The sequence below is a fragment of the Corythoichthys intestinalis genome, chromosome 8 (genome assembly GCF_030265065.1).
Source record: "Corythoichthys intestinalis isolate RoL2023-P3 chromosome 8, ASM3026506v1, whole genome shotgun sequence".
NCBI classification, from domain to species: domain Eukaryota; kingdom Metazoa; phylum Chordata; class Actinopteri; order Syngnathiformes; family Syngnathidae; genus Corythoichthys; species Corythoichthys intestinalis.
In genome coordinates, this window is record NC_080402.1 from 33,018,796 (window position 1) to 33,044,546 (window position 25,751).

At 39.4% G+C, this 25,751-nt stretch overlaps 1 protein-coding gene across 1 annotated transcript in view; it reads left to right on the forward strand.

Annotated features, from left to right (window-relative positions):
* Positions 1–345: 345 nt before the first annotated feature.
* Positions 346–25,751, forward strand: part of ubn2a (ubinuclein 2a) — a 46,248-nt gene continuing 20,842 nt past the window's right edge. The window contains exons 1-11 of the mRNA XM_057843940.1: positions 346–983; positions 11,040–11,156; positions 13,266–13,364; positions 14,222–14,332; positions 14,415–14,506; positions 18,662–19,226; positions 19,658–19,728; positions 19,869–20,055; positions 23,326–23,432; positions 24,438–24,548; positions 24,774–24,917. Coding sequence (XP_057699923.1) covers positions 663–983; positions 11,040–11,156; positions 13,266–13,364; positions 14,222–14,332; positions 14,415–14,506; positions 18,662–19,226; positions 19,658–19,728; positions 19,869–20,055; positions 23,326–23,432; positions 24,438–24,548; positions 24,774–24,917 — 1,925 coding nt within the window. The 5' untranslated portion in view covers positions 346–662. The remainder of the gene's footprint in view (positions 984–11,039; positions 11,157–13,265; positions 13,365–14,221; positions 14,333–14,414; positions 14,507–18,661; positions 19,227–19,657; positions 19,729–19,868; positions 20,056–23,325; positions 23,433–24,437; positions 24,549–24,773; positions 24,918–25,751) is intronic.

The window sequence follows — 25,751 nt, forward strand, 5'->3', positions numbered from 1 at the left end:
CCGCCACATACATTTCACTGGATTTTTCTTCATACACTGTATTTTAAGGATGAAAAGTAATGACAGATTTTTATGGAAAATAGAGAAATTAGGTTTTGAAGCGTATATTTTTATGAATAAAAAATACTCATAAGATATACGAAGGAAGAAATACGCAGATCTTGTGGCCGTGGGATTGCAGCTACCATTTATAAAAAAAAACTTTTTAAAAGGTCATTAATAGAAAGGATGTTTTTTTATCGACTATTAAGAAAAGAGGCGGGTCTAAAGTCGGGGCAGCCGCTGATTGGACAGTGTTCCACCCCCGCCAGTGTCACGGCGTTTCCGGTCCACGCGTGCACGCATGCGCAGTGACCCCTCTTCCACCGTCTGATATTTTATTTACTCCCAAAACCAAGATGGCTCCTGTGAATGTGTCGGTCCCATAGCAAATCGAGGATGCGAGTAGCTGCCGGAAAAACAACTTTCCCCCGACCGTTGCATCCCCTCGAGTCCGTTTCGTATGGTTCGGAGGAGGCCTCCACCTCCCCGTAGCCGCTGAGCAGCCGTTGGGGCTTCGCGGAACCGTCCTCAAGGCACCAATTTGGAGTAGTTTGGCCAAGTATCCTCGTCTCCTTCTCGCCGTGTGTCCGGAGAGAGGTGCGGGAAGGCGGCTCATCCAAATGGCCGAACCAAGAAAAGTGCAGTTTGTCACCCTGTCGGCCTTCGCGGCCGGGGCCGCGTCGGAGTCGAGGAAACGCCGGCTGGAGGACGAGGCCGACTACAACTTGAGCGAAGACGACGAGGTCGAAGCGACGACGGCGGCGGACGGATTTACGGAGACCGGGACAGGAGGTGCCCCCGGCCGCCTTACCAAATCCGGGGAGAGGGACAAGGCTGGAGCTGAGAAGAAGGCGACGGTGCGACTCAACCTGCCCCTGAGCGAGCCCGACGACCGCGCCTCTGCTGAGTTCAATTACGGGGAACTCCTCCACAACCTGCAGGTACGTTCCCCGCGCACTTGAGTGAGCCGGACTCGGAATTTTATTGCACTTTGCCGTGTTTGTGTGGACTTGGCGTGGCTTGGATAAGACGAAAGTAGGAGGAGGAGGGGGAGTGCACCTTGTCCTTCTGTGGATGACCAGTGTATAAAGACAGCGGAAGGATAGGGGGGGGCTTCTTGTTCAACTATCGACTCGCTCCGTGAACACCATTTGGAGTGGAGGCTGTCTGACAAGGCTCATCGTGAGACGGCGGTGCTGCTTGCTACCTGTGCCTGTGTCGCCTCTTGCCCAGCAACAGTCACACAGGCAGGCACACAGCCATTAGAGGCGTCCACATGCCACATGCAGCAGCAGCAGCAGCAGCAGCCTGTCTCCTCCTGCTCGCTGGCCCTCTGGCTGCAGTTGAGAGATGAGCACCAGGATGAAACATGTCACACTCTACAGGGGCCCCACCGCAGATTATTTTATTCACGCCACTTGAAAACAGAGGTGGCAAAAGGTTCTCTTCTACTTTAGGAGAAGTACAGATATTTATGTAAAATTATTCTGGTATACCTAAAGGCAGAGTTCGCAGATATAAAACACTTGTTACATTTGCTACAGCAGTCATTAACCCTTTATAAGACGAGTGACTATTTTTGGTAATTGAAAAAAAAAAAAAACAAACACCTGGCATTGAGCATCATGTAGGCATATTCATGACCCAAAATGTGTTTTTTTTTTTTTTTTTTTTTTTAATTAATCATGATTGTATTTTAATATTATTTTGATCAACTAATGAAATGTAACAAAACGAATCAAAACTAGAGGAGCACTGAGAGAGCAGACCTCTGCCTTACTTTTGGCCTTATGCCCCCCAACTGTTGTGTACATTTATCACTTCTTTCATCTTTGCCCTCAAACTTCAAAATGTCATCACTTTCTTTTTTCATCAGATCACATACGGCGCAAATTTGAGTTATTCTGAAATTCCTTTTCTGACCTCGGTGACCTTTGACCTCATTACACCAAAATTTAACCACCCCGTCAGTTTCATATTATAAATAGATCCTGTAAATTTGTTAATAGTGCATTTATTTGTTCTTAAATTATCTTGAACACAAACAGGCATGTGGAAGAGTGTGCAAAACCTCCACCTTCTGCAGGTTTCTTCCAGCCTCTACCAGTCAAAAGGGTTTGGATGTCTGGCCCAGTCAATGGGACCTAAACATGACTAGGGTTGGGCATCGTTTGAAATTGAACGATTCCGGTTCTGAACAGTTCTCGATTTCGATTCTTTAAGAGGCAGGGTAAAAAAAATATATACAAAAAAACGTTAGGAAGGGTAAAAAATTTAATGTTTAAAAATGTATCAGTTTATATTAATGTCTTAACTTCTGGATGATTTTTAAAATTATATCAATTTAAAATTATTATTTATTATCATTATTCATTCATTCATTCATTCATTTTCCATGCCGCTTTTCCTCACGAGGGTCGCGGAGGTGCTGGAGCCTATCCCAGCTAACTACGGGCAGTAGGCAGGGGACACCCTGAACTGGTTGCCAGCCAATTGCAGGGCACAAGGAGACATACAACCATTCACGCACACACTCATACCTACGGACAATTTAGAGTGTTCAATCAGCCTACCATGCATGTTTTTGGGATGTGGGAGGAAACCGGAGTTCCCGGAGGAAACCCACGCAGGCACGGGGAGAACATGCAAACTCCACACAGGAAGGCCGAAGCCCGGGATTGAACCCTTGATCTTAGAACTGTGAGGCAGACGTGCTAACCACTCAGCCACCGTGCCGCCATTATCATTATTATTATTTATTATTAATACAATTAATATGAAATTTATGAATTCTATTAACTTCTAATAGGGCTTTTTTAAATTTGTATAGACCCTACTCACCAACGTCACAGAATGACGTGTCGCTGTATCCGGCCACCATATTGTCAGTCTCTGTTTAGCCCTATTCTCAATGGTTTCAATTAGTCTTTCAGTTTATAGAGCAATTCATGGAAGTCCCGGTGCTTTCAGACGCTGTAAACTCATTGGATGCGTTGCATAAAAGGCGTTATGTGGAAAAGCTTCAGTCTATCCATTCGCCAGATCCATATTTGATGCCTAAATCGATATTTTTCCACCCGCTGTCTTCGCCCTCTCTGCCTGACATCTGCTACCCTGATATCTACAACTATCTTGTCCACACAAAATCAGCTTATTCTCACGAAAGTTTGAAAAACTTTAGGAGCAGCACTCTAAGCAACATTACCCTATGTGATTTCTAAAATGGCGACAATCAAAAAAAAAAAAAAAAAGTTGACTACGATGGCCGACGCTTCAAGGATAGGTGGATATTGGACTATTTCTTCAATAAAATACGCAACTGTGTCTGCCTCATTCGCAAAGAGACAGTCTCTGTTTTCAAAAAGTTCGATGTGACGTGATAATGATATTACCGAACAAGACACGCTGACATGTACGACAACATTACAGGGAAGATACGCAGCAAGAAATTATAGCAACTTGAAGCTAGTTTATTTTTTCACAGCAGCAGTATTTCGCAAGAGTCCGAGTGTCGAAAGAGAAAGCCACAAAGACGATACTGTTGAAATTATGAATTAAAAAAAATAATAAAGCAAATGTGACACACAGAAGGGCTTGCTAAAATTTGTTTAAATATATTGTTCTATGTAAATCAGCCAAGGTAGCCCCCCGCATTTTTACCACACCAAATCTGGTCCCCTTTGCAAAAGGTTTGGACACACCTGTTTAACTGATGATCCGTAGACGAGGCCAGCTTCTTTCACTTGGTACCAGCTAAATATTATTCAAAATGTAATGATGGTGGAAGAAATAAGCATCTTGAATTTGAAACTGTATGTTGTCGGCGATTAGCCTCGCAATGATCTTAATTGTGTTTGTCAGCCCAAAACCCTCTAAATATATTAAATGCATCTTACCAGATATAAAATGACTACTACATAATCCGTGGTAATCGTTTGGAACCCAGTTTTCTCGTCGAATTGCAGCAGTCCATCTCGCTCTCCTCTCCGGGTCTCTCGGAATACGGTAGAACTTCAAGTCTCTCCGTCTGTCTTCTCTGTTATTGCAACCAACCGCCACACACGCCTTCACCATTTTGATTATTAATGTTAACGAGCAGAAAAACACAGCATAATAGGAGGAATTTACGTAGCGGTAATGCATCAACACGACGAGTAGACGGACAATATGGCGCGGAGGCGTGGTTGTGACGTCATGTGAGTAGGGTCTATATAAATATCAGTCTTTGAACTTGAATGTGATGAAGTTTCTTTCCGAAGGAATGCACTTTCACAAAGATGTTTATTTTTCAAAAGCTCACGGAGAAAGCATTTACACATATTCTTTTGCTATACATGGACCTTAGCTGGGAGCTACGACGAAGCATTAGTATAAATTCTTCTATTGATTATAATTTGAAGATCTTTTTATATTGTTGATTTTAACGGAGGCATCTACTGCTTTTAGATGGCGGCTGTTTGCTGACGCCAGCGGGTCTGTCATTTTGCATCTAGTCCTCTATACATGTGCTAATGCTGCCGACTCTGTGTTTCGCATCTAGTTCTATATACATGATATCGACCATAGCCCGACGTAATAATACGCCTTATTCTCGTATTGTTTTCCATCCATCCAGCCATCCATCCATCCATCATCTACTGCTTAATCTGGGGCCGGATCGTGGGAACAGCAGAGGACAGTTTAATTCATTGTTTTACTTACCTTTCTGACTGGTTAGAGGACCAGCGTGGCACTCAGCTATGCTACTCGGCACTTGTGTTCCATGAAGCCGGAGCTATTTAATCATACTGGTCGTGCAGCCACCATGATATAGTTGTGTTGCAAATGTTGCACTGAGTTGACTGGCATTTTATTTTATTTTTGTAAAGTTGAGCCAAACTTTTGAGTGCCGCCGCACCGTGTCCATGGTTGTAATCAAGTTGCAGTGCACAAACACGCACTTCTTGTGGCTTCTTCGTGGTTGTCGGCAGCAATTTTTTTTCCCCACTCGGTGGCCAGGGCATCGAAACATGGAATCGAGATTTAAAAATTCGAATGGTTCCGGGACCATCTGAGTGTTAGAACCGGGTCCCATCGATGGTCGATGCCCAACCCTAAACATGAGTATTGCATTACAATGCGTGCCCTATGAAGGGTTAAGACAAATGGACTGGATTACCTGGTGATTACAATCCCTGGCAAAAATGGAAATCTTGGGCTATGTCCGCTGAGTTGTATGATTGCATAGAATTTTTTTTTTTTTTTTTTTTTTACACGAGCCCAATCCGTAATTTTAAATGGCAACTTTCTGGATTTAGGAAAAACAGTGGCACCTCTTTACATATGAATTTAATTCGTTCCAGGACCGTGTTTGTAAGTCGAAATGGTTGTATGTCGAGCAGGATTTTCCCATAAGAATACGGTACAGTATAATTCCATTAATTCGTTCCACAGCCTGAAGACTTACACTAAATCCTTAATAAATACTGCTGGTACTATTACAAATGGCAATTACACATAGCAAAACAAATAAATTTTAAATTAAAGCCAGAATAATAACGTAATAATAATTCCTGTAATAATGTAATGAATCGGGTTCTAATGTGGCAGACGTGTTTTGCGTGCTGTACCTGAACACACCGCGTCGCTGACGTGATAGAGGCAGAAGTGTGGTTGAGATTTTACTTTCTCTTTTAATGTTTGGTGAGAACACCGTCAATTGCGGCGGACAGTAGGCGTGTTGTGTTGCACAAGTTTTGAAATAAATGATAAAAACTAGGGCTGTCAAACGATTAAAATTTTTAATCGAGTTAATCGCAATTCAAACCATCTTTAAAATATGCCATATTTTTCTGTAAATTATTGTTGGAATGGAAAGATAAGACACAAGATGGATATATACATTCAACATACGGTACATAAGTACTGCATTTGTTTGTTATAAGAATAAATCAACAAGATGGCATTAACATTATTAACATTCTGTTAAAGCAATCCATGGATAGAAAGACTTGTAGTTCTTAAAAGATGAATGTTAGTACAAGTTATAGATATTTTATATTAATGAATGTCAGAATTATTTATTGGTGAATCACAAATCTGCATTGGGAAAGGTGTTGATGCTGGAAGTTTTGTTTGCTGTTCACTTGAAATTTATGAAGACTATTGCCTAAAGAAGAGAAGAATTTTTAACAATCTGCAATAGGGCTGAACAATATAGGAAAAAACTTACTTTGCAACTTTTTGGGGGTTTTCGATATATATTAAAATTTTAAAACTGGAAGAATTTTCACCAAATGACTTGAATAGCTCTGTTTTGGAAGACTGCTTGGCTCCACATGTTTTTGTATTAGTGTATTGCATTAAGTGTTTTATTAGATTGTTTTTTTTGTTTTGTTTGTTTCTCCCTGTTGTTTTTCTCATTTATCCTTGTACTGTATTCTTAATTTTTTTCTTTATTTTATATTCTTTAAACAATTTATCATATTCTTCATTATAAAAAATGATACTTTTGTTTCTGTAATTTTTTATTGCTGCATTATGGACCTAATGTGCTTCAATTTACTTTAATTGTATTTATTTATTTTTTCATCTTTACTTTTCTTCTTGTCCATTCAGGGGTCTAATTATTCATTTATTTAAGAACTGGAAGTGCAAAAAATTGCAAAACCGCGATATCTGATTGTAATTACCGTACATAATACTGTTTAATTCAGACTTAGGGGGTTTATCTGTGATTGATGAAGATTGCTGTATAAAAAAGGGGTACTCTCAGAACACTTTCTGCTTTTATGAAGCAAATTAATTGTTAGTAATTATCGCACAATTAGGACTACTGGGCAAGCGCACATCACGATGGCGATATTCAAACGATATATTGTGCAGGTAGGCATGTAGGCAGGCAGGTAGGTGTGATTCTGACGGTATGATAACCTTAATCCAAAATATCACCGTTTCATGGTATCACGGTATTGCTATTTCAGCTCTAAAATGTGTTATTTTGAGATATCTGAGTTTAAAAAAAAAACTTTTTTTTTCCATAGAACACGATTTTTATTTTTCAAAACATATTAGCAAACTGGAACATAATGCTAAGTTAAAAATACATATATTATAAATAAAATTAAAATAAATGCAGTCCTTTAGGTGAGCCTAAACCCACAACCGCAGCTCAACATTATTACTAGAGCTGGTAATCTTTGGGCACCTAACGATACGATTACGATTCAGAGGCTCCGATTCGATTATAAAACGATTATTGATGCACCCCACTCCTCTTTTTTTTTTTTTTTTTTTTTTTTTTTTTTTTTAATTTGTTTTGTACATTAGTTCCAAAATTGTTCAAAAATCCTCTCAGGCTAAACCAAACTGCTATTTCAGTATCAAGTTAACATATAGCAGTAAACAAATATACAAAAATAACAGTAAATAAAAAACTCCAGTCCCCATTCTATATCAGCAGCTTTAAACTACTTTCAATTAATTTAATGTTGTGAATCAACCGTTAAAGTTGTTAAAATTGCTCCTGTTATTCCATAATTTCTCTTTTGTCTACTTTCAACATGTAAAAGTTTTAAAACTATTTTAAAGATAGATTCAAGTCAATATTTTACCGATTTAGGAGTATTTTAGATAAAAAGTTAATTAGGTTCGCTTGGAAGGTTCGCAACAACAGCCTTGCAGGGAAGTGTACTGCTTTAAGATGGTTTTTTGTAGATGTGCTGGTAACGATACCGAAGCTATAATGCATCTAGTCCTATATAAATGATATCTACCATAACATAATGTGGCTTGTAGCAGCTTTTCGGCAGCAGTCAGGTATGTTTTTTTTTTTAATTTTTTTATCTCTTGGCATGAGTTGAGCTAGAGCCGTGAGTTGAGCATTGGCGTTACCCGAGGGGCCGGGTAATGAGAAGCATGATGTTTAGCTACTCTCGCTCCGTCCCTAATTGCGTACAGAAGACCGCGCGGCGCGCTGAGTGTGTCGTACTTCTGCTTTACTTGGCATATTTCAATAATCGGAATTTGGATGTTTGTGAATCGTTCTCGAATCTTCCACGGCCGAATCGCGAATAATCTAAGAATCGGAAATTTTGCACACCTCTAATTATTACCATCATACATTATACACACTTCCTTTCTCAACACAGACAGTTACCAGAGAGGAAAAAAACACATTTTACCACCACTAGACACACGAAACATGCTGGAGTTAACCCTCGTAGCTAGTGGGAAATGTTCCTGACAGTGTTTACAAACCTTTAATTTTGTATAAATGCAAAATCATATTGGAGGTATTGCCTCTTCGGCAGCCACCCTGCGCAAACATGTTTTACAATGGCGTACCGCAAGCAACACGCCACTTCCGTTCATTAATATTCATGACATTAGCTACTGTTGCTAAGTAGGGACAAGCCACCGTTAGTCCCTAATAGGAAATGAATGGAAATCGTGTACGAAGGAGATGTTTACAGAGCTAAACCTACCAATTCTCTCCGAAAATGATGTGCCTGGTGCAAAATTCACTGGCAAAGATAAGGAAGAACATAAAAATGTTCAGTTAAAGAGATGGCTTGAGTACCGAAGGCTGAAAAAGACGAGCCGACCTAAGCATAGCCTTAGCTTTTTTATCGACGCGACTGACAATGACATTCTCCTGTTTCAACAAGCTATTCTTTACCATCAGCCCTGTCTTTCTTATTACTTATTTATTATTACTAATTACTTATTATTATTATTATCTGGTTGTCCTACGTCTCTGACCGTTCTTGGGGTAATTTAGTTAGCTTTGTGTAGCGATTGCAAATGCTACTCAGTGACAGCCAACGAACACTTTAAATTTTTTCATTGATAACAAATCCTAATTCTATAATTTATTTACACTTCCCCCTTACTAACTAAAGTTGTTTTATATAACAGAAACGGTAACAGTGGCAGTCAGATAGCATTGTAATTCTTTTCAGGTCATTCATTGTCAGACAGAAGCAGTACGGCACAACGTTACGCTAAAAAAATAAGTTAAAAATATAAAAATGGCTTACCTCTTTGTCCTCTGAAAGACCATGCCAACCCAACAAAATGTTTACTGCATATGAAATGTGAATGGATTTACCGAGCTGGTGTTAAAGTCTGCGCAAGTTCATTCGGTCTTCACATTTGAAGAAAAACATCCTTCATGTGTCGTAATGTCTAGAGTCGTTTCTACAAGTTCCAAAAAAGCAATGTGTGATCGGCATGTTCGTTTTTGAAAGATTACCGGCGAAAAGTAGCACAAATTATGTTGTTTCTATGCAAGGGTGGGTCTATAATGTCCCAATTCGGTTTTACTTCCGCTTTACGATGCGACGTCAGGGTCTCAAAATAGCATGCGTGCGGTACGCCATTCGGTTGGACCTCCTCCTCTAAGCCAAGGCTGTCTGTCACTTTTCTGTAGCCGAATTATTTCTATACCAGTGATTTGGTTTTCTTCGATGCGGGAAAAAGTTCAGGAGTTTCACCTCCTCCAGCCATCGTGTAGCACAGCTGACTCACTGACACTGAGCAACAACTGGTGGTGGAGGGTTGAGCCTCGCAGCTGCAAGCGAGGGAGTTCTCAATGCATTTTTGGGACATAAAAAATAGCTAATAACTGAGGGACGGTATGACGGAAAATTTTTGCCTTTTTGAAAACTTGACGTTTTCATATCACGGTTTAGCTTAAAAAAGGTAATCGGCACATGTGTATGTACAGGCCTAATCTGCAGCCCTCGGGAAAGTCATTGAGTATTACATCTTTAATAAATGCACAAGTTTACCTGTATGTTGGCATTTTGGACACGTTTCTTATCCCATTAGTTGAAAGGAGGTGTGGGGATGATGACATCATTTTTAAGATGGTAATGTATCCTGCTATGGGACAAAAACAGAAAACGCACATTTAAGGTCAATGTCATAGCCTGCAAATAGAAGGATCTCAATCAAATTGAGAATCTGATGCGGAATTTGAAGATAATGGTCCATAACAAGGCTCTGACTTGCAAAGCTGATTGCACAACAGCAATCAGAGAAGGTTGGAGCTAATAAAGAGCAGTTTGTCACTCATTACGTCTGTTATAAAAGCTAGAGGTGATGCAACAAAGTATTACTATTATGTTCTCTTAATCATTCTTTATATTTTGTCCTCGTAATTGTGTGATTCCGTTCCATTTTTTCTGTCTGCTTGGTCTAACCGTAACCGTTGCTGACTTCCACAATGTTTTCTCCTGATTTCTTTTTGTGTCTCTCAAAGCCAGAACGTTGCCATTCGAAATGACAAAGGTTTTGTGTTGTGTCTATGATTAGCTTTATTTCCATGCAGTAAAAGTATTGAGTAAATAGCCACCAAGACTAGCGATTCTGTGATAATTGCCAGGGGTTGTTTTTCTGATGAATGGTAGGAGATCAATTCAAAACTGGGATGATTTGGTTCTGATGCTTGCTCGGCCCTGCCTCTATAGTCAACTTCATAAGGAGATGCTACTGCCCCTGGAAGTTTCTATCACTGTATTTTTTTTAAGAATTAAAATACAATAAAAAACATTAAACACGTTGCAATTCTGAAAAGCTGACTCGGTTGACTTTAAATCTCGATTAAATTTTTTTTTTTTTTTTTTAAGTGAAAGTACAGGTAACAGTTTAAAATTTAGTAAACACCCATTACTGTTATTCTCAGACTAAAAGCTGCTACTTTTTTCCCCTTACTAAGAACCCTGCTTCTTATAGTACCAGGTTAATGCGTTTTGGTGTAAGTATCCCATAATACATATTATGTTCTGGACATGTGTGTATATGAACAAATACAATTTTCTTGTAAAATTTGGTGGGTGTGAGACTTGTAGTCCAAAAAGTACTAATAATAATACCATGTGTATTGGATTTGTTTACAGTATATTCAAATTAAACAAACAGTGGAATCACAGCGTTGCCGTTGGTCTCAGGGATATGTAATAATGTTTTAGTCATGATTTATTTATGTAAGTAACATTGATGCTCTTTTATAGGCAAAGAACAAATCTCCAAGTGTGACTCCAGTCCTCAACCCCAACGACCCCTTCAATGATGACGAGAAGGAGCGACTGCAGGTGGAAGCTCTGGCAAAGAAGTTTGAGAATAAATATGTGAGTTATTATGATTTATATTCTAGGTATGTCCCCGATCCGATCATATGATTGGAAATCAGCCCGATCACACCATTTTTCAGAGGATCGGAATTAAGTGAAAAAGATTGGGTTTTTAATTTTTAAAAAAAGCTTTAAAAAAATATAGATATTTTAAAGGGCTAAAATTTAACAAAATAATCCAGAAATACAATGGCGTGGCCAAATGAAACAAAAATATATACATTTTATACTTCACAACAGTGTTGTTTTCGTCAACGATAACGAAAATATTTCGTCAACGAACACTTTTTTCATGACGATGACGAGACGATAACGAGCTAAAAACTTGTTTTGGGAGACTAAAACACAGCAAGATGAATGCCAGTTTTCGTCTGACGAGACAAAAATGCGCGAGTTTCCGTCATATGTTCACAATGTGTGACATTTTAATGTTGGTTAATGTTAGTTAGCCTGCATCGTAGCAGTGTCTGTTTGTGTCACTCTTGTGAAATGTTGCGCCCCCGTTTCGCCGACTCACGAGTATGTCTTCCCCAGTCTCCATGTAGGCTTACACACACAGTAAGATATGTTTCCTTATCTTAGCCAGAGAGAATATGCAATGTTGCTTTATCCTTTAAGGTATGTGTTGAGTGATGATCACACACTAAGGGGCAGTTTACATGGCGACTCTGCGACACGAAGACACAGTGACTGTCGGAGTGGCCTCGCGTGCATATGGTGTCGGCGAAGACGGAAGGCGAAGACGAAAAATTCTGAATCCTGCCTCCAAAGTGGAAGAATTTGATTGCGGGGGATTAAGGGGGGCTTCTTCCGCATGCATATCCAAGGCTCCCACGTCGCGAGACGTCAGCACTCGTACACGTCATATTGGGCGTGCGCAGCGGTGCTACTTAACATTGAAACAGCAAATATGGCTGAATGTCGGCTTTAATTTACTGTTTTAATAATATTTTTAAATGAAATATGTTGAATGTTTCCATTTTTGTGCCTTTTTGAACAAAAGAAAAATGCCATTGCTTCGAGTGGGCGGGCATATTTTTTTCCATGCTGAGGAACTTTGGTGGGGTCAAAGTGCATCATTCGCTGTCGCCTTGTAAATATGCACTGCCCCCTAGTGCCTGGTATGAATACTACATCGTTTTCATGTGGAATTGCGACATTGTTCGAATGGAGACGGGCCCATATATATGCAAATTTGAAATGTTTCGTATTCTCGGAGAGTCACCATGTAAACGGCCCCTAAATGTAACTCCTAGCGTTAGCATAACATTCACATTCACACATAGCATTAGGATAATGCTAACTGTGCGCGTCCTCTCAAACTCTTGGACGACTTTTTGTTTTTTCCATACAATTTGTCTTTGGTATCGGATCGAAACTCTAAATCAGGTAAGTCGGACTCGTGTGCGATAAAACATGCGATCAGGACATCCCTAATTCATTCCTGTGACTTTGTTTGAAAATTCACAACTGAATATGCTAAATGAAAAACATTGATTTGATGTTCTCATGGAAGCCATAAGATGTTATTCAACGTAATACTAGCCTAATGTCGTAGTTGGTAAACTCATTTATGAAAACATTTCAGGAATGACAAAATAAAACAAATTTAGCAAACAAAGTCCAATTATTTTGATTCAACTTCTGCGGATTACATGAAGTATGTGAATCTACACAAGTCATAATTCTTAGCAAGCTCATTGATATTCTTTATTGATATTGTGACAGTGATATCAATATGACTTAGATAATAATGTTATTAGGTCCAATAATAATAAGTCCTAACCAAGCAGAAGGGTCCATAAACGTTAGAGGTTACCATGGCAATAACACTGATCATTTTCTCTTATACTCTATATATAAATATATATATATATATATATATATATATATATATATATATACACATATATCGTGTGTGTGTGTATATGTTATGTCATTTTACAAATGCCAAACAGCAAATATGAAGAAGATATCTGTAAATATATCACCTTTTTATAGTTTTTGCTTTACATTTTTCATCTACTTTGGATTCAAGATGGAGTTTGTCAATTGAATACATGGTTTTTGCTCTTTTACATGACTCATGTTTATGTGATGATGCAGGGCAACGTGACCAAGAAGAGGAAAGACCGAATGCAGGATTTGATCGATATTGGCTTTGGTTACGATGAGACTGACCCCTTCATTGACAACTCAGAGGCTGTGAGTATTCCCTCTCACAAATTCATTCTCTATTTAATGATCCTGACCTTTTCAGAACCACAATTTTTGTTATTCAATGTCTAATTGTTCTTGTTGCTGACTCATCTGTAGTGAGGACAAGGACATTGACTAACATGTTAAGGTCACGGTCAAATTTTTGCTAAAAACATCTAACAGCACAACTGTACATTATTAGATGATCAAAGCTTGTTTTAATATTTTACTATTTAGTTTGACAACTGCCATCAGTGGACTTTGATCTTATTTGGAAATGAAAGTGTCTTTGGTCTACTATTCACAGCCTGGATTTATGCTGCAAGATTGAAGTGACACAGTTCTATTTTTTTCTGCACTCATGTAGCACACAACGGATATGGGTCATGGCAGTTTAGTAATTAATATTGTAAGTCATGCATTTTGCATACGTTGCACCTGAGTAAAGGTTGCACCAGCTCAAAAATGCGCAATCAATAGGAAAATAGCATTTGTCGCACTTGACTATTAGTCTCATTCATGGAGGGAATTCTACTTCATCAGTGACCAAGAGCAAACATTTTAGTAATAACAATGACGTGTAGTCTGTTGTTTTAATATATTAAGTTATTCAGATTACTATGACCTAAATAACATACAAAAAGGTATATTTGACAGAAAATGTTTAAAGTTAGGGATCATTTCACACTTAAAAAAAAAAAAAGCACAGGCCCCACATTTTTAAAGCCACACACATTCAAAATTACAGATACAAGATGAGTTGTTTATTATGTGGTGATATGAATTATTCAGCATTACTAAATTTCTGCGCTCTACTGAGGCTGTTTTAGTTTGTGTTTAAAGTTTTCCGTATTACCCCCCAGTATGACGAGCTGGTACCCGCTTCTTTGACCACAAAGCTGGGTGGTTTTTACATCAACACTGGTACACTGCAGTTTCGAGCAGCATCCGACTCAGAGGGAGAGGACGACAAGGTAAACTTAAAATCAGAGTGCCGTTTACGCATCCAAATACAAATTCTCTTGCGTTAATTGACGTCTTGCGGTCTCATTTTAGAATGCGAATGACGACAATGAGCAGACCAAGACGAGGAAGAAGAAGGAGTTGGCCAACCTGGAAGAGAAGAAGGGATATGAGCCGAAACAAGGGTAAGTGTTTTGATGAATGAATGGATTACACCTACGAAATCACGATCTAAATAAGAACAAAAAACCCACAAAATTTTACATAATGTTCAAAAGGCTTGGTCCATTTTTCGCATTCGTAACATCATCCAGGCCCTGTCATGCATCTTGAATCAACGGGCATGCTGACTCGCTGTCAGTATTCAACCACCTTGGAGAAAAGTGCCTATTATCCACGCTCACATAGGCCAAATAGTCAAACATGAAAACAAGAGCTAAAAATAGCAGCGGCAGCCATTGTGCCTCCACGAGGGCGGACGATGCTGGCTGGATGTGGGCGACAGCTCATTCACGCTGCAGGTTAAGCCGCCCTCAAACACCAGTGCTGTCATTTCTTCATTCTCGCAGCTAATATGTCAAAATAGCCATGAATTGATTAAGAATTCTGTTGATTGCTTACAAAGGATTGTGGATTTGGTATGTCATAACCTTTTTGAGATAAAATGGACTACACTGCCACTCTTAAAGGGAAAGTGACACCTTGTATAATGGAACTTCATGTTAAACGCGATTGCTCAAAATTCTTTAAGTATGCTAATTGAGAATTTGTTAGACCTCTGATAATGGAGAAAGTCATGTTTAAACACTTAAAAACAACACACCGCTTATGGGCACCCCCCATTTTTTGTCAATTCCTCCATGGCGGGCAGACCCTTCCTAATAATGCCGGCTTTTGTTTTTCTCCACTACTACATATCAGAAAAATGAAAGAATGAAGTGTTTTTTTTTTCTTTCCGCTAGAATGGACATGGTAAAGGTGTTGTCTTTCCCTTTAACTATCCTAATTAAGAAAAGTACAAGCATAATGAAGAAGCTCTGTTAAATTGTATAAATGTTAACCAGTACATTGCTGTACTTTATTCCAAATAATAACAGTGTTTAATGATACACATTCAAGTACTGTATGTACATTAATTGCATTTTAGCTATACAGTGGTACCTCTACATACGATCGCTTCGACACACGAACTTTTCGACATCCGACGTAAAATTTGACTCGCCTTTTGTTTCTACATCCGACGACATGCTCGAAATACGACGACAATGGCAGCACCGCAGACGAATGCACGGCGGATTTTCTTGTGTGACAAATCAACACTGGTTTCAGAAAAGGTTGTACAGGTGGTGAAACAAGGAAAAAGTTGACGCTTACCTTCTAAATGAAGATGCAAATGACAGAAAAATATGAGCGTAGGGTGGGCATCCGTGAAATGGCTCAACAATACATCTCCACGGTCCTCCTCCGACCATCGTTCGCCAGTCTTTATAAGTTAAGCTGACAATTCTTATTGTGGTAACTTCTCCAGAGAAATCGCCAACTTCGCCACGTTTTTATCATTTATTTCACAACTTATTCAAAACAAAAACACCTTCTGTCTGCCGCAATTGACGGTGTTCTCAAGAAAACATTCAAAGTGAAAGTGAAACTCAAGCTCACCGATCTGTCTCTGGCACGTCAGCCCCGCGGTGCGTTCAGGGTCAGCAAAAAACGTCCGCCACATTAGAACCCGATTCGTTACATTAATACAGGAATTATTATTATTATTATTATTATTATTCCGATTTTGATTTATAATTTATTTGTTTTGCTATGTGTAATTGCCATTTGTAATAGTACCAGCAGTATTTTTTAAGGATTTAGTGAAGGTTTTTGGGCTGTGGAACGAATTAATGGAATTATAATGTATTCCTATGGGAAAATCCTGCTCGACATACGACCATTTCGACTTACAAACAAGGTCCTGGAACGGATTAACTTCGTATGTAGAGGTACCACTGTACATTGTTCGTTTTACAGATTTCAGTACTTGCATATAATAATACAATGTATCCGATAAGTAATAGTATTTCTTTGGGAAAAAAAATAAAGGTGCTATGTATAGTTTGTTAGTTTTATACTCGTGACTGACACCTCGGCCTAAAATGTAACTGCAGCCTGTGCTAAGCATGTGTCGGGTGTGCATGCTTGTAAGAACATAAAGCAAGGCCCGTTTGGCCCATGCACACGTAAAACAGCAAGCGTGATTGTGTAGTGTTAGTAGTGCTGCAACGATTAATCGATTAACACGAGTAATTCGATTAGAAAAAACATTCAAATTAACATTTTGCTGCTTCGAGTATTCGTTTAATTAAAGTGCCGTTGTTATGGTTTGTTTTGAAAGTGTTTGCATCTATTATTATTGATTTGGGTGGAGACACTGCCTTCTAGTGGCAACTGTGAATATGACTTAACTCATTTCACATGGCTGAAACAAGCTGCTCACTGTTAAGACCAACATAAGCTAAGTTTTTGTTTGAGCTAGTTTTTTAATGCATTCGGAATTTAGTTTATAGGTATATGTAGCCGTTTTTGTTGGAATAAGTGTTTGATCGTTTCTTAAGAGCATTGTGTAAAAAAAAAAAAAAAAGTTAGCATTTTATAGCATTTAAGCTAGCGGACTTTTTTATGCCGTTTGAGGCTCAGCTCAGGTATTTTAATTTTTTATGTTCCTTATCCGATTACTCGGTTATTTGAACTAACTAGCTCATCGATTAATCGACTACTAGAATAATTGATAGCTGAAGTCCTAACTGTTAGTAGCAAGTCTTAAAAGGAATAGAAATGGGGGATACAAAAGTGTTTTTGCCAAGCGGAAAATAGGCAGAGGCTCGGTAAAACAGCGCTGCTGTAGCAGGGGTGGCGGTGGACGTACACAGACGCGTCTTCACCCACACGCTATTGAAGGGATTAAAAAGGGCTTTTTGGGGTAATTTCAGTTAAAATATGAGGGCTCTATGTACTCATCAGGGCATTTGTTGCGCATGCATGGAGTAGAAAAGTATTTTAGATTCACACAAAAAATTACGTATAGTGCCTTTAAGATAACTATGACTGTCATCGGACTGATATCTAGCTCCGTTTTTCTGAGAATAGGTACCAACAAATTAGGGGAGCATAATAGTAAAAGTGCTATACATTAGAGTTTATTATATTCAAGAAATTACAGTAATTCAGGTTTGGGTTAAAGAAAATGACGAACTTGTACAAATAGCTTTCATGTGAAATTGCTCAAAGAATCTATATATGCAAATCACAAATAATGTTTAAGCAAAAAAAATGACGTCGCTTGGTAGTGCAGCCATTGTGTGACCGATGTGACATCAGTCACATCACGCGTGTGCAGCACATCAATGCTGATACACTCAAAACAGTTAGCTAAGATAATAGGCATGCTAGGGCGATTTTGTCTAAAAAGAAAATCGCGATTATTTTCATTCAAAACACATTTTATCGAAATCGATTACGATTTTTTGTCAAAAATAAAAATAATGACAAATTATTCGGAATGTGTTCTGTTTAAACTTTTTTTTCTTTATTAGAACTGAAAGTACCAGTGAATTTAATTCTGTTAATACTCAGAACAATTCCTTGGGATTAAGAGCATTTTTTATACACAACAGACTCCAGCTCTGTTCTTAATTAAAGTGATAATGAAGGAAGAAAGTGCATATACTATTTGAAACAAAATCAAACATGAGAAAAGGTAATCATTTAGTCGGTCTGTGAACCAAATACTCCGTCAACCTTAACATTGTTTTAACCAGAAAAGTCTGTTTCGGTTCAAAATCGATTAATCAAACAGCCTTAAGGCACACACTTATTTTAGTTTCTGTCCCTGTGCAATCTGTCTCTGTCTTATCTATTCTCCATGTGGGACTCAGGCAAGGACTGCTTCAGTACATGGAGCCATTAAAGCCAGTTTCTCCAATAGACTTGTCGTGTCTACAGTGGGTAGCCAATGCGTGATGTGTAGGCGGGACCATCTGAAATAATCATATTTGAGCAGCTAAAATAGCATTGGCATTCAAAAATGTCTGATAACTGCTATTTTGCCTACTTCCTGGAAATATTGGTTTATTGATATTGTTTTCCACTATTACGCATCATGAAACTGTTGAACAAGATTTTTTCCCGCTGGCATGCACGTGATCAAAACCTTGTCTTACACGTTAAAAGTATTTGTCAATGTGATGTTAAAAGGAAATAATATTTACTAGACAGATAGTACTGATGGACGAGTGATTTAAACAAATCCTCTTGAAAAATTAGTAAATGGAAAGTCTTCCATTTTCTCACAGAGTGGCAGCCGTCAGCCTCCATCGTCCTGAGAAGAAGAAGCGTAAGAAGCTGATGAAGGACTCTTTGTATTTAGCGGCCATGCTGCGCCGCTTCACCATGGAGAAGGAGCAGATGAGGAAGAATAATGTCAGCGTGGCTCCCACTGGCCTAGCGGGTGGCGTAGCTAACAAGCCGTGCGCCGCAGATGCGGCCAAGCACTTGCTGGGGTCCGACACCGCCCAACCGCCAATCAACACCAATGCGGCCACCAACAGCGACCTCATGCTTGCGGACCTGACTGGCGATCCTGCCATGATGTCGCTGCTGGGCTCCGCCAATGAGAAGGAGCTTCAGGACCTCCTCGGCGACCTTGATTTCGACTTGTTGGACGGTGACCAGCAGCACGCCGTTTCCACGGTCAGAGAGAATGGCATTCTGGGAGTCGGTGCGCCGGGCCAAAGAGGAGGAGCATGTGGAGGTGTCCAAGGGCGAGGCCTGGGGTCTTCCAGTGGACTGTTTTCTCCTCCACCGCTGCCTGGGGGACTGCCGCCGCCTCTCGTCAAACGCATCGAGGACCTGCGGGCGGTGAGTCATTTAAAGCCGGTGGGCAGACAAATACTACGCCATAGGGAGGGGGGAAAAACTTAATGTACTCAACACTTTACAGGGCAAGTGACTTTTAGTTTTTTCAGTGTCACCTTACGCCATCGTTAATAAGGTTAGGCTTAACTTTAACCTGTCCATTGTGAATGCAATGAAAACCCAAACTTGGAAACTGTCCCAAACAATTCTCAACTTTGGTCACTGAGGTGTAGGAAGCATCTGTGCTTCAAATTCCCCCAGCACTGTAAATTTGGGTAAATTGTGCTGTCGTGTCCCTGTGAACATTTCCTAAATGCAGCATTCCTAAATGCAGCATTAACAACTACTAAATCAGTTTGGGAAGAATGTCAAGAGTGTCTTTGTGTGCTGCAGTCTGGCGCTGTTTGCTGACTCAGCTGTTTCTGTCCCCGCAGGCTTCTCGTCAGTTTGATCAGGAGGGCAGAAAGAAATTTTTCACCCTGGACATGAATAACATCTTGTTAGAGTGAGTACGACAAGCTCAGCTCCTCTACACTGCCAGCTATGGCGTCACGAGACATCTTGCAGCTTTCTTTCTCTGTTTAATTGAGCCGGGGATGTGTGTGCACGTACATTGTTCTATGCTAACCTTGTGTCCTTTGTTAGCATCGAGCTACAGGTCCAGAAGCAGCCTCCCGAAGTGCGCTTAGGCATCTACGCGCACATGGAGGCCTTTGTGCCGTGTAACAAGGAGGCGCTCCTCAAGCGGCTGAAGAAGCTCAGCGTCAAGATCCAGGTGAGGGCGGCTCAGTGCGACAACGGTCTGCAACCGACGCCACCGCCCCACAGCAAGGTGCTCGTCACACTTGGATGTAACTTTCCGCCTTCTTGTATTTCAGGTGTATTTGTCAGCAGTTTTAGAGGATTTTACTATAGTTCAGAGGTGTCAAACTCATCTTTGTCGTGGGCCATAAATTAGTTATGTTTTCCCTTGGTGGGCCATTATGTCTGCTAACTAGGGCTGCTACTGTATAAATAATCGACTAATCGAGAACTCGATGAACACATGAATCGACAACTATTTTGACAGTCTATTATTCATTCATTCATTTTCCGAGCCGCTTATCATCACGAGGGTGACGGGGGTGCTCGAGCCAATCCCAGCTAACTATGGGTAATAGGCGAGGTACATGCTGAATGGCGTACCGCAAGCAACACGTCATTTTTGCTAATTTTTATCCATGATGTTAGCAATTGTTGCTAAGCGGGTCAACCTCCCGTTTGTCCCTAATAGTAAATGAATGGAAATGGTGTACGAACGAGATGTTTATATAGCTAAACCTACCAATTCTTTCCGAAAATGATGTCGCTGGTGCCGAATTCATTGGTAAAGATGTTGAGGAACATACAAATGTTCAGTTAAAGAGATGTCTTGAGTGTCGAGGGCTGAAAAAGACTGGGAAAAAGAGCCGATCTCATACAGAGTTAGCTTTTTTATCGACACCTTTTTCTTGTGTGCATTGCCTTACGCCACTGACAATGACATTCTCCTGTTTCAACAATCCATCTGGTTGTCTTAGGTCTCTAACCATTTTTGGGGCAATTTACTATTTTTGTGTAGCAATCACAAATGGTAATCAGTGACAGCCAACGAACACTTATAATTTTTTCATTAATAACAAATCTTAATTGTATAATTTATTTACACTTCCCCCTTTCTAAAGTTTTTTTAACAACAGAAAAGGTAACAGTGACAGTCAGATACAGTTTTAATTTTTTTCAGGTCATTCATTGTCAAACAAAAGCAACACGGCAAAATGCCACGCTAAAAAATAAGTAAAAATATCAAAATGGCTTATGGTCATCTGTAGGACGATGACCCCCAAGAAAATGTTTATTGCTTATGAAATGTGAATGGCTTCACCTTGCTGGCGTTTAACTTGTCTTTTGGACGTCCGCTTAAGTTGATCCATTCTTCACATTTTTTCCTCCGAGTATTTGGTTCCGGGAAAAGTATGAAGAAAACATCCTTCATATGTCGTAATGTCTAGAGTTGTTTCTACAAGTTCCATAGCAGCAGTGCTTGATCGGCATGTTCTTTTTTGAAAGCTTACCGAAGAAAACATGCAGAAATAACATGGATTGCATGTGGTGGGAGGGTGTGTTTATAAAATCCCACTTCCGCGTTCTGGTCTAAAATTGGCATTCGTGCGTTCGGCTATTGGTTGCTAACTGATCGCAGTGCACAAAGAGATGAAAAACCATTCACGCACACAATCATATGTAAGGATAATTTGCGAACTCATACCAAGGGACAATTTTAGGCAATTGGTTTGACATTTGTTCGATCAGCCTACCATGCATGTTTTTAGGATGTGGGGGGAAACCGCAGTACCCGGAGAAAACCCATGCAGGCTCGGGGAGAACATGCAAACTCAACACAGGAAGGCCGGAGCCCGGGATTGAACCCTTGATCTCAGAAATGTGAGGCGGATGTGCTAACCAACATGCTGTGACAATCTATTGATTTTTTTTAAATTGTCCAAAATCTTATTTTTTGCGTCTTGTAATATCAAGTCTATTACAGTGGGGAGAACAAGTTTTTGATACACTGCCTATTTTGCTGGTTTTCCCACTTGCAAGCCATGTAGAGGTCTGTAATTTGTATCATAAGTTCTCTTCAACTGTGAGGGGCGGAATCTAATACAAAAATCCAGAAAATCACATTGTATAATTTTTAAATAATAAATTTGTATTTAACTGCGTGAAATAAGTATTTGATACATTACCAACTAGTAAATATTTCGGCTCTTAGTTCTTTTTTAAGAACCCCTCCTGTTCTCCACTCATTACTGGAAGTAATTGCACCTGTTTGAACTTGTTACCTGTATAAAAGACACCTGTTCACATGCTCAAACAAACAAACTCCAACCTTTCCACAATGGCCAAGACCAAAGAGCTGTGTAAGGACATCAGGGATAAAATAATAGACCTGCACAAGGCTGGGATGGGCTACAGGAAAATAAGCAAGCAGCTTGGTGAGAAGGTAACAACTGTTGGAGCGATTATTAGAAAATGGAAGAAGTTCAAGTTGACGGTCAATCTGCCTCGTTTTGGGGCTCCATGTAAGATCTCACCTCGTGGGGCATCACTGATCATGAGGAAGGTGAGGGATCAGCCCAGAACTACACGGCAGGACCTGGTCAATGACCTGAAGAGAGCTGGAACCATAGTCTCGAAGAAAACCATCGGAAACACATTACGCCACCATGGATTAAAATCTTAAATATTAAATATTCTCTTAATGAAAGATTAAGGAATACAGAATTTTTTATTTTTTTTTAATCGATTTGCATTGTTTTAGTTAAAAAAAACAAACTGCAAAACGGTATGTTTTCTTCATTTTTGTTTTGCTTGTTTTTAGGTGAGTAAATGGAAAATACGGTAAATATTTCCTTTTTTAATATAGCATTTTTATATAAAAAGGAAAACCAGTAAATATCCTCTGAAGGCTGCAGCATCCCCGCAACCCCCGTGAGGATAAGTGGCTTGTAAAATGAATTTATAAATAATAAAAAGCACAAAAGGATAAAAAACTGCAAATATTCTCTTTATTTTTAAATTAATTAGTAAAAACAAATTATTTTCTCAGTAGAAGTTCATGTACTTCAAAATTTGAATTTCATTTCAGCCAAAAACATGACGTTGATGCACGATTTACTTTGGCGGGCCACACAAAATAGTTTGACACCTGTGATGCTAGTTGATTATTGTTGTAATCCGGTTGATTCCGCCTCTATATTTAATGATGGCCACTAATCACTTGAGCTGCTTTGTGAGTAATAATGTTTGGACTGCAGTCTCTCCTTTTTATTAGAATGTCTACCGTGTTGCAGTGACATCAGTCAATGCCAACAGTTGTCACGTTCCTGAGTATTCCCACTTTGTTTCTGTAATGTCAGCTCTTTCCTAATCCCAAATGTGTTCTGCGTAGGCTGCTGACTTCAATAATGCCTGCTGCTGAAAACCGCTCAAGCTTTGTTGACCAAACAGATGAATAAAAGCCTCGGCTTATCTAACTCTAGCCTCTCCTTCTTCCTCCTCCTCCTCCTTCCTCCCTCAGGACGACAAGATGCGGATGCCGCTGCTGGAGCTGAAGCTGGCCGTGTGCAGCGTGATGCCCGAGCAGATCGCCAGGTACAACATGGACTGCATGGCCAAGGTGGCAAAGTAAGTTCAAATAGTATTATTTTAGGCTTTGCTTTAATCTGTCATTAATGTGGATTTGCAAATTTTGGCTACCTCCCTCCCTCTCCCTACTCTTTGCTGGTCAGGCAGTGAGTGCACTGGAGTTGCTTATTAAAGTGACCAATGATTGACAGACGTTTAATGTTTGAGCTTGCCAGAGAAGCGAACTTTAAAGCGTCGCATGCGTCAATCATCGTTTAACTTGTTAAGCTGTTGCTGTGGCAACTCATTGTGTGTAAGTGAGCAGCTTGAGCGGATTTGAGTGGACTCACTCAATGAAGCATTTAATATAGCCAAGCATTTTTCTGCTTTAGTCTTGTTTAAAAATAATTCATTGGGACAGTAACATGAAATTTATCATAATTAATACATTTGAAGTGCTTAAAACCATTTAATATATATATATATATATATATATATATATATATATATATATATATATATATATATATATATATATATATATATATATATATATATTCCACTACTAAACCTGAATAAATACATTGAAAACACACAAAACGAATGTATGTATGTACTATGTGTTTGGGGGCGCTACTTCACTTTTTTTTTCACTTATCGCGGCAGATTCTGGACCCTATTAACTGCGAAAAATGAGGGATCACTGTAATTATTTTTGTATTTAATCTTTTTAAAAAATATTTTATTTCATTATTTTCTGATTATTAATAAAATGGGAACCGGGGCACTTCAGGGGCCATTCAGAGAGGGGGCTGGTGCCCCTTTGGCCCCACCTTAAAGTCGCCACTGAGAGTGTGGGTTCACGGCTGCAGTGAGCGCTGGCGTCATCATAGCATTCTGTTCGCTCGACGTAGACGCACACGTCACGACAAATTTGGGACACTCGAAAAGTGGGTCTCGCACCTCCAATTGCTAAGCTTAAATGAGATCTCAACATATTTATTTAGTATTCTAGCTGTTTTTAGATTGTTTGAATGACCTAGCCGTGACTATGTGCATATGCAGGCAGCAGTCAGAGGAGGGGGAAAGGAATGGATCAGAGGAGGAGGATGAGGAGAAACCTGGCAAAAGGGTGATGGGTCCACGGAAGAAGTTTGTCTGGGATGACAAGCTCAGGTATCGACAGAATTATTTTCCCACTGGCTTCTGAAGTCTAAAGCTACATTTTTTGAGAGGTTTTTGAGTTTTTCAGAGGTCTTCCCACACAGCGTAAACATAGCTGATAGCTCAATACTTAAAGGTTTCCTTCACATAAGGGTTTTCTCCAACATTGTCACTTTTCTGTCTTTATCAACATTACTTATTCCATACTAATTTTTTTATGTGTTTACGTGTATGCAGGACTCTGCTTTGCACTCTGGTGCAAGTGAAGCTGAGCTGCTATGACATGGAAAGCCAATGTTCCCTGTCTGTAGAGGACTACCTCAAGGCCTTTTTGGAGAATGAGGTTAAACCACTGTGGCCCAAAGGCTGGATGCAGGCCAGGTCTGTTGGTGTGCGTCTGTGTTACTTTCCTTTTTACGCTTTGATTTCTATCAAATGTCAAACCAATTGCATAAAATCTAAGGCGTTCTAAAACATATTTGAGTGTGTTGAACATAAAAAAAAATACAAAAATACATAAGTGAAATATGCAATTTTAAAAGCACACTGAATGATAGGTGTCCCTAAAAGATTTTTTTTTTTTTTAATAACTTATTCTTAAGACCGTTGGAGAAAATAAAGTGCCATTGCAGGACCTTTTTTTCCTCCCACAACAATATTATAAGTGGTTTGGAAAACAAAGTCTCGACAACGTAGGAAAAAATAACAATGGATTACAATTGAGGGTCTTTTTATGTGGTACATATAATTGAAAAAAATTAAACAAAAATGTGTAATTCATTGCAGTTCACCTTTAAAACGAACAGCCTTGAGTATTTGAGCCACTGGGAGGCAGCACTTGGCAGAGAAGCACCTGCATTGTATGATGAAAGAAAATTGATATAGCTTGGTTTTGCCCGTGTACAAATATCATATGTCTGTGTTTTGGTTTATTTGTCTATGACAAGAAATTTAGTGGCGTTTTTGTGTTAGTATTAATTTATTCTTTTAAGAGTTAAACAAAGCAAATAGTTGCTAATTCTGTTAGCGCTTGAATGGTGTATTCCATTCTATATTACCATTAAGCTAGCGGGCATGTTTGGAAGGCGAAATATATTTTGTATTTTAATGCTCAGTATGTGTAATTTTCTTTTTTATGTGTTAAGTTCTGCGATGGACATAAGCTGGAGTGTGATCTAGTCACATTAAAAAAAAAAAGATAAAATAATAAACTTG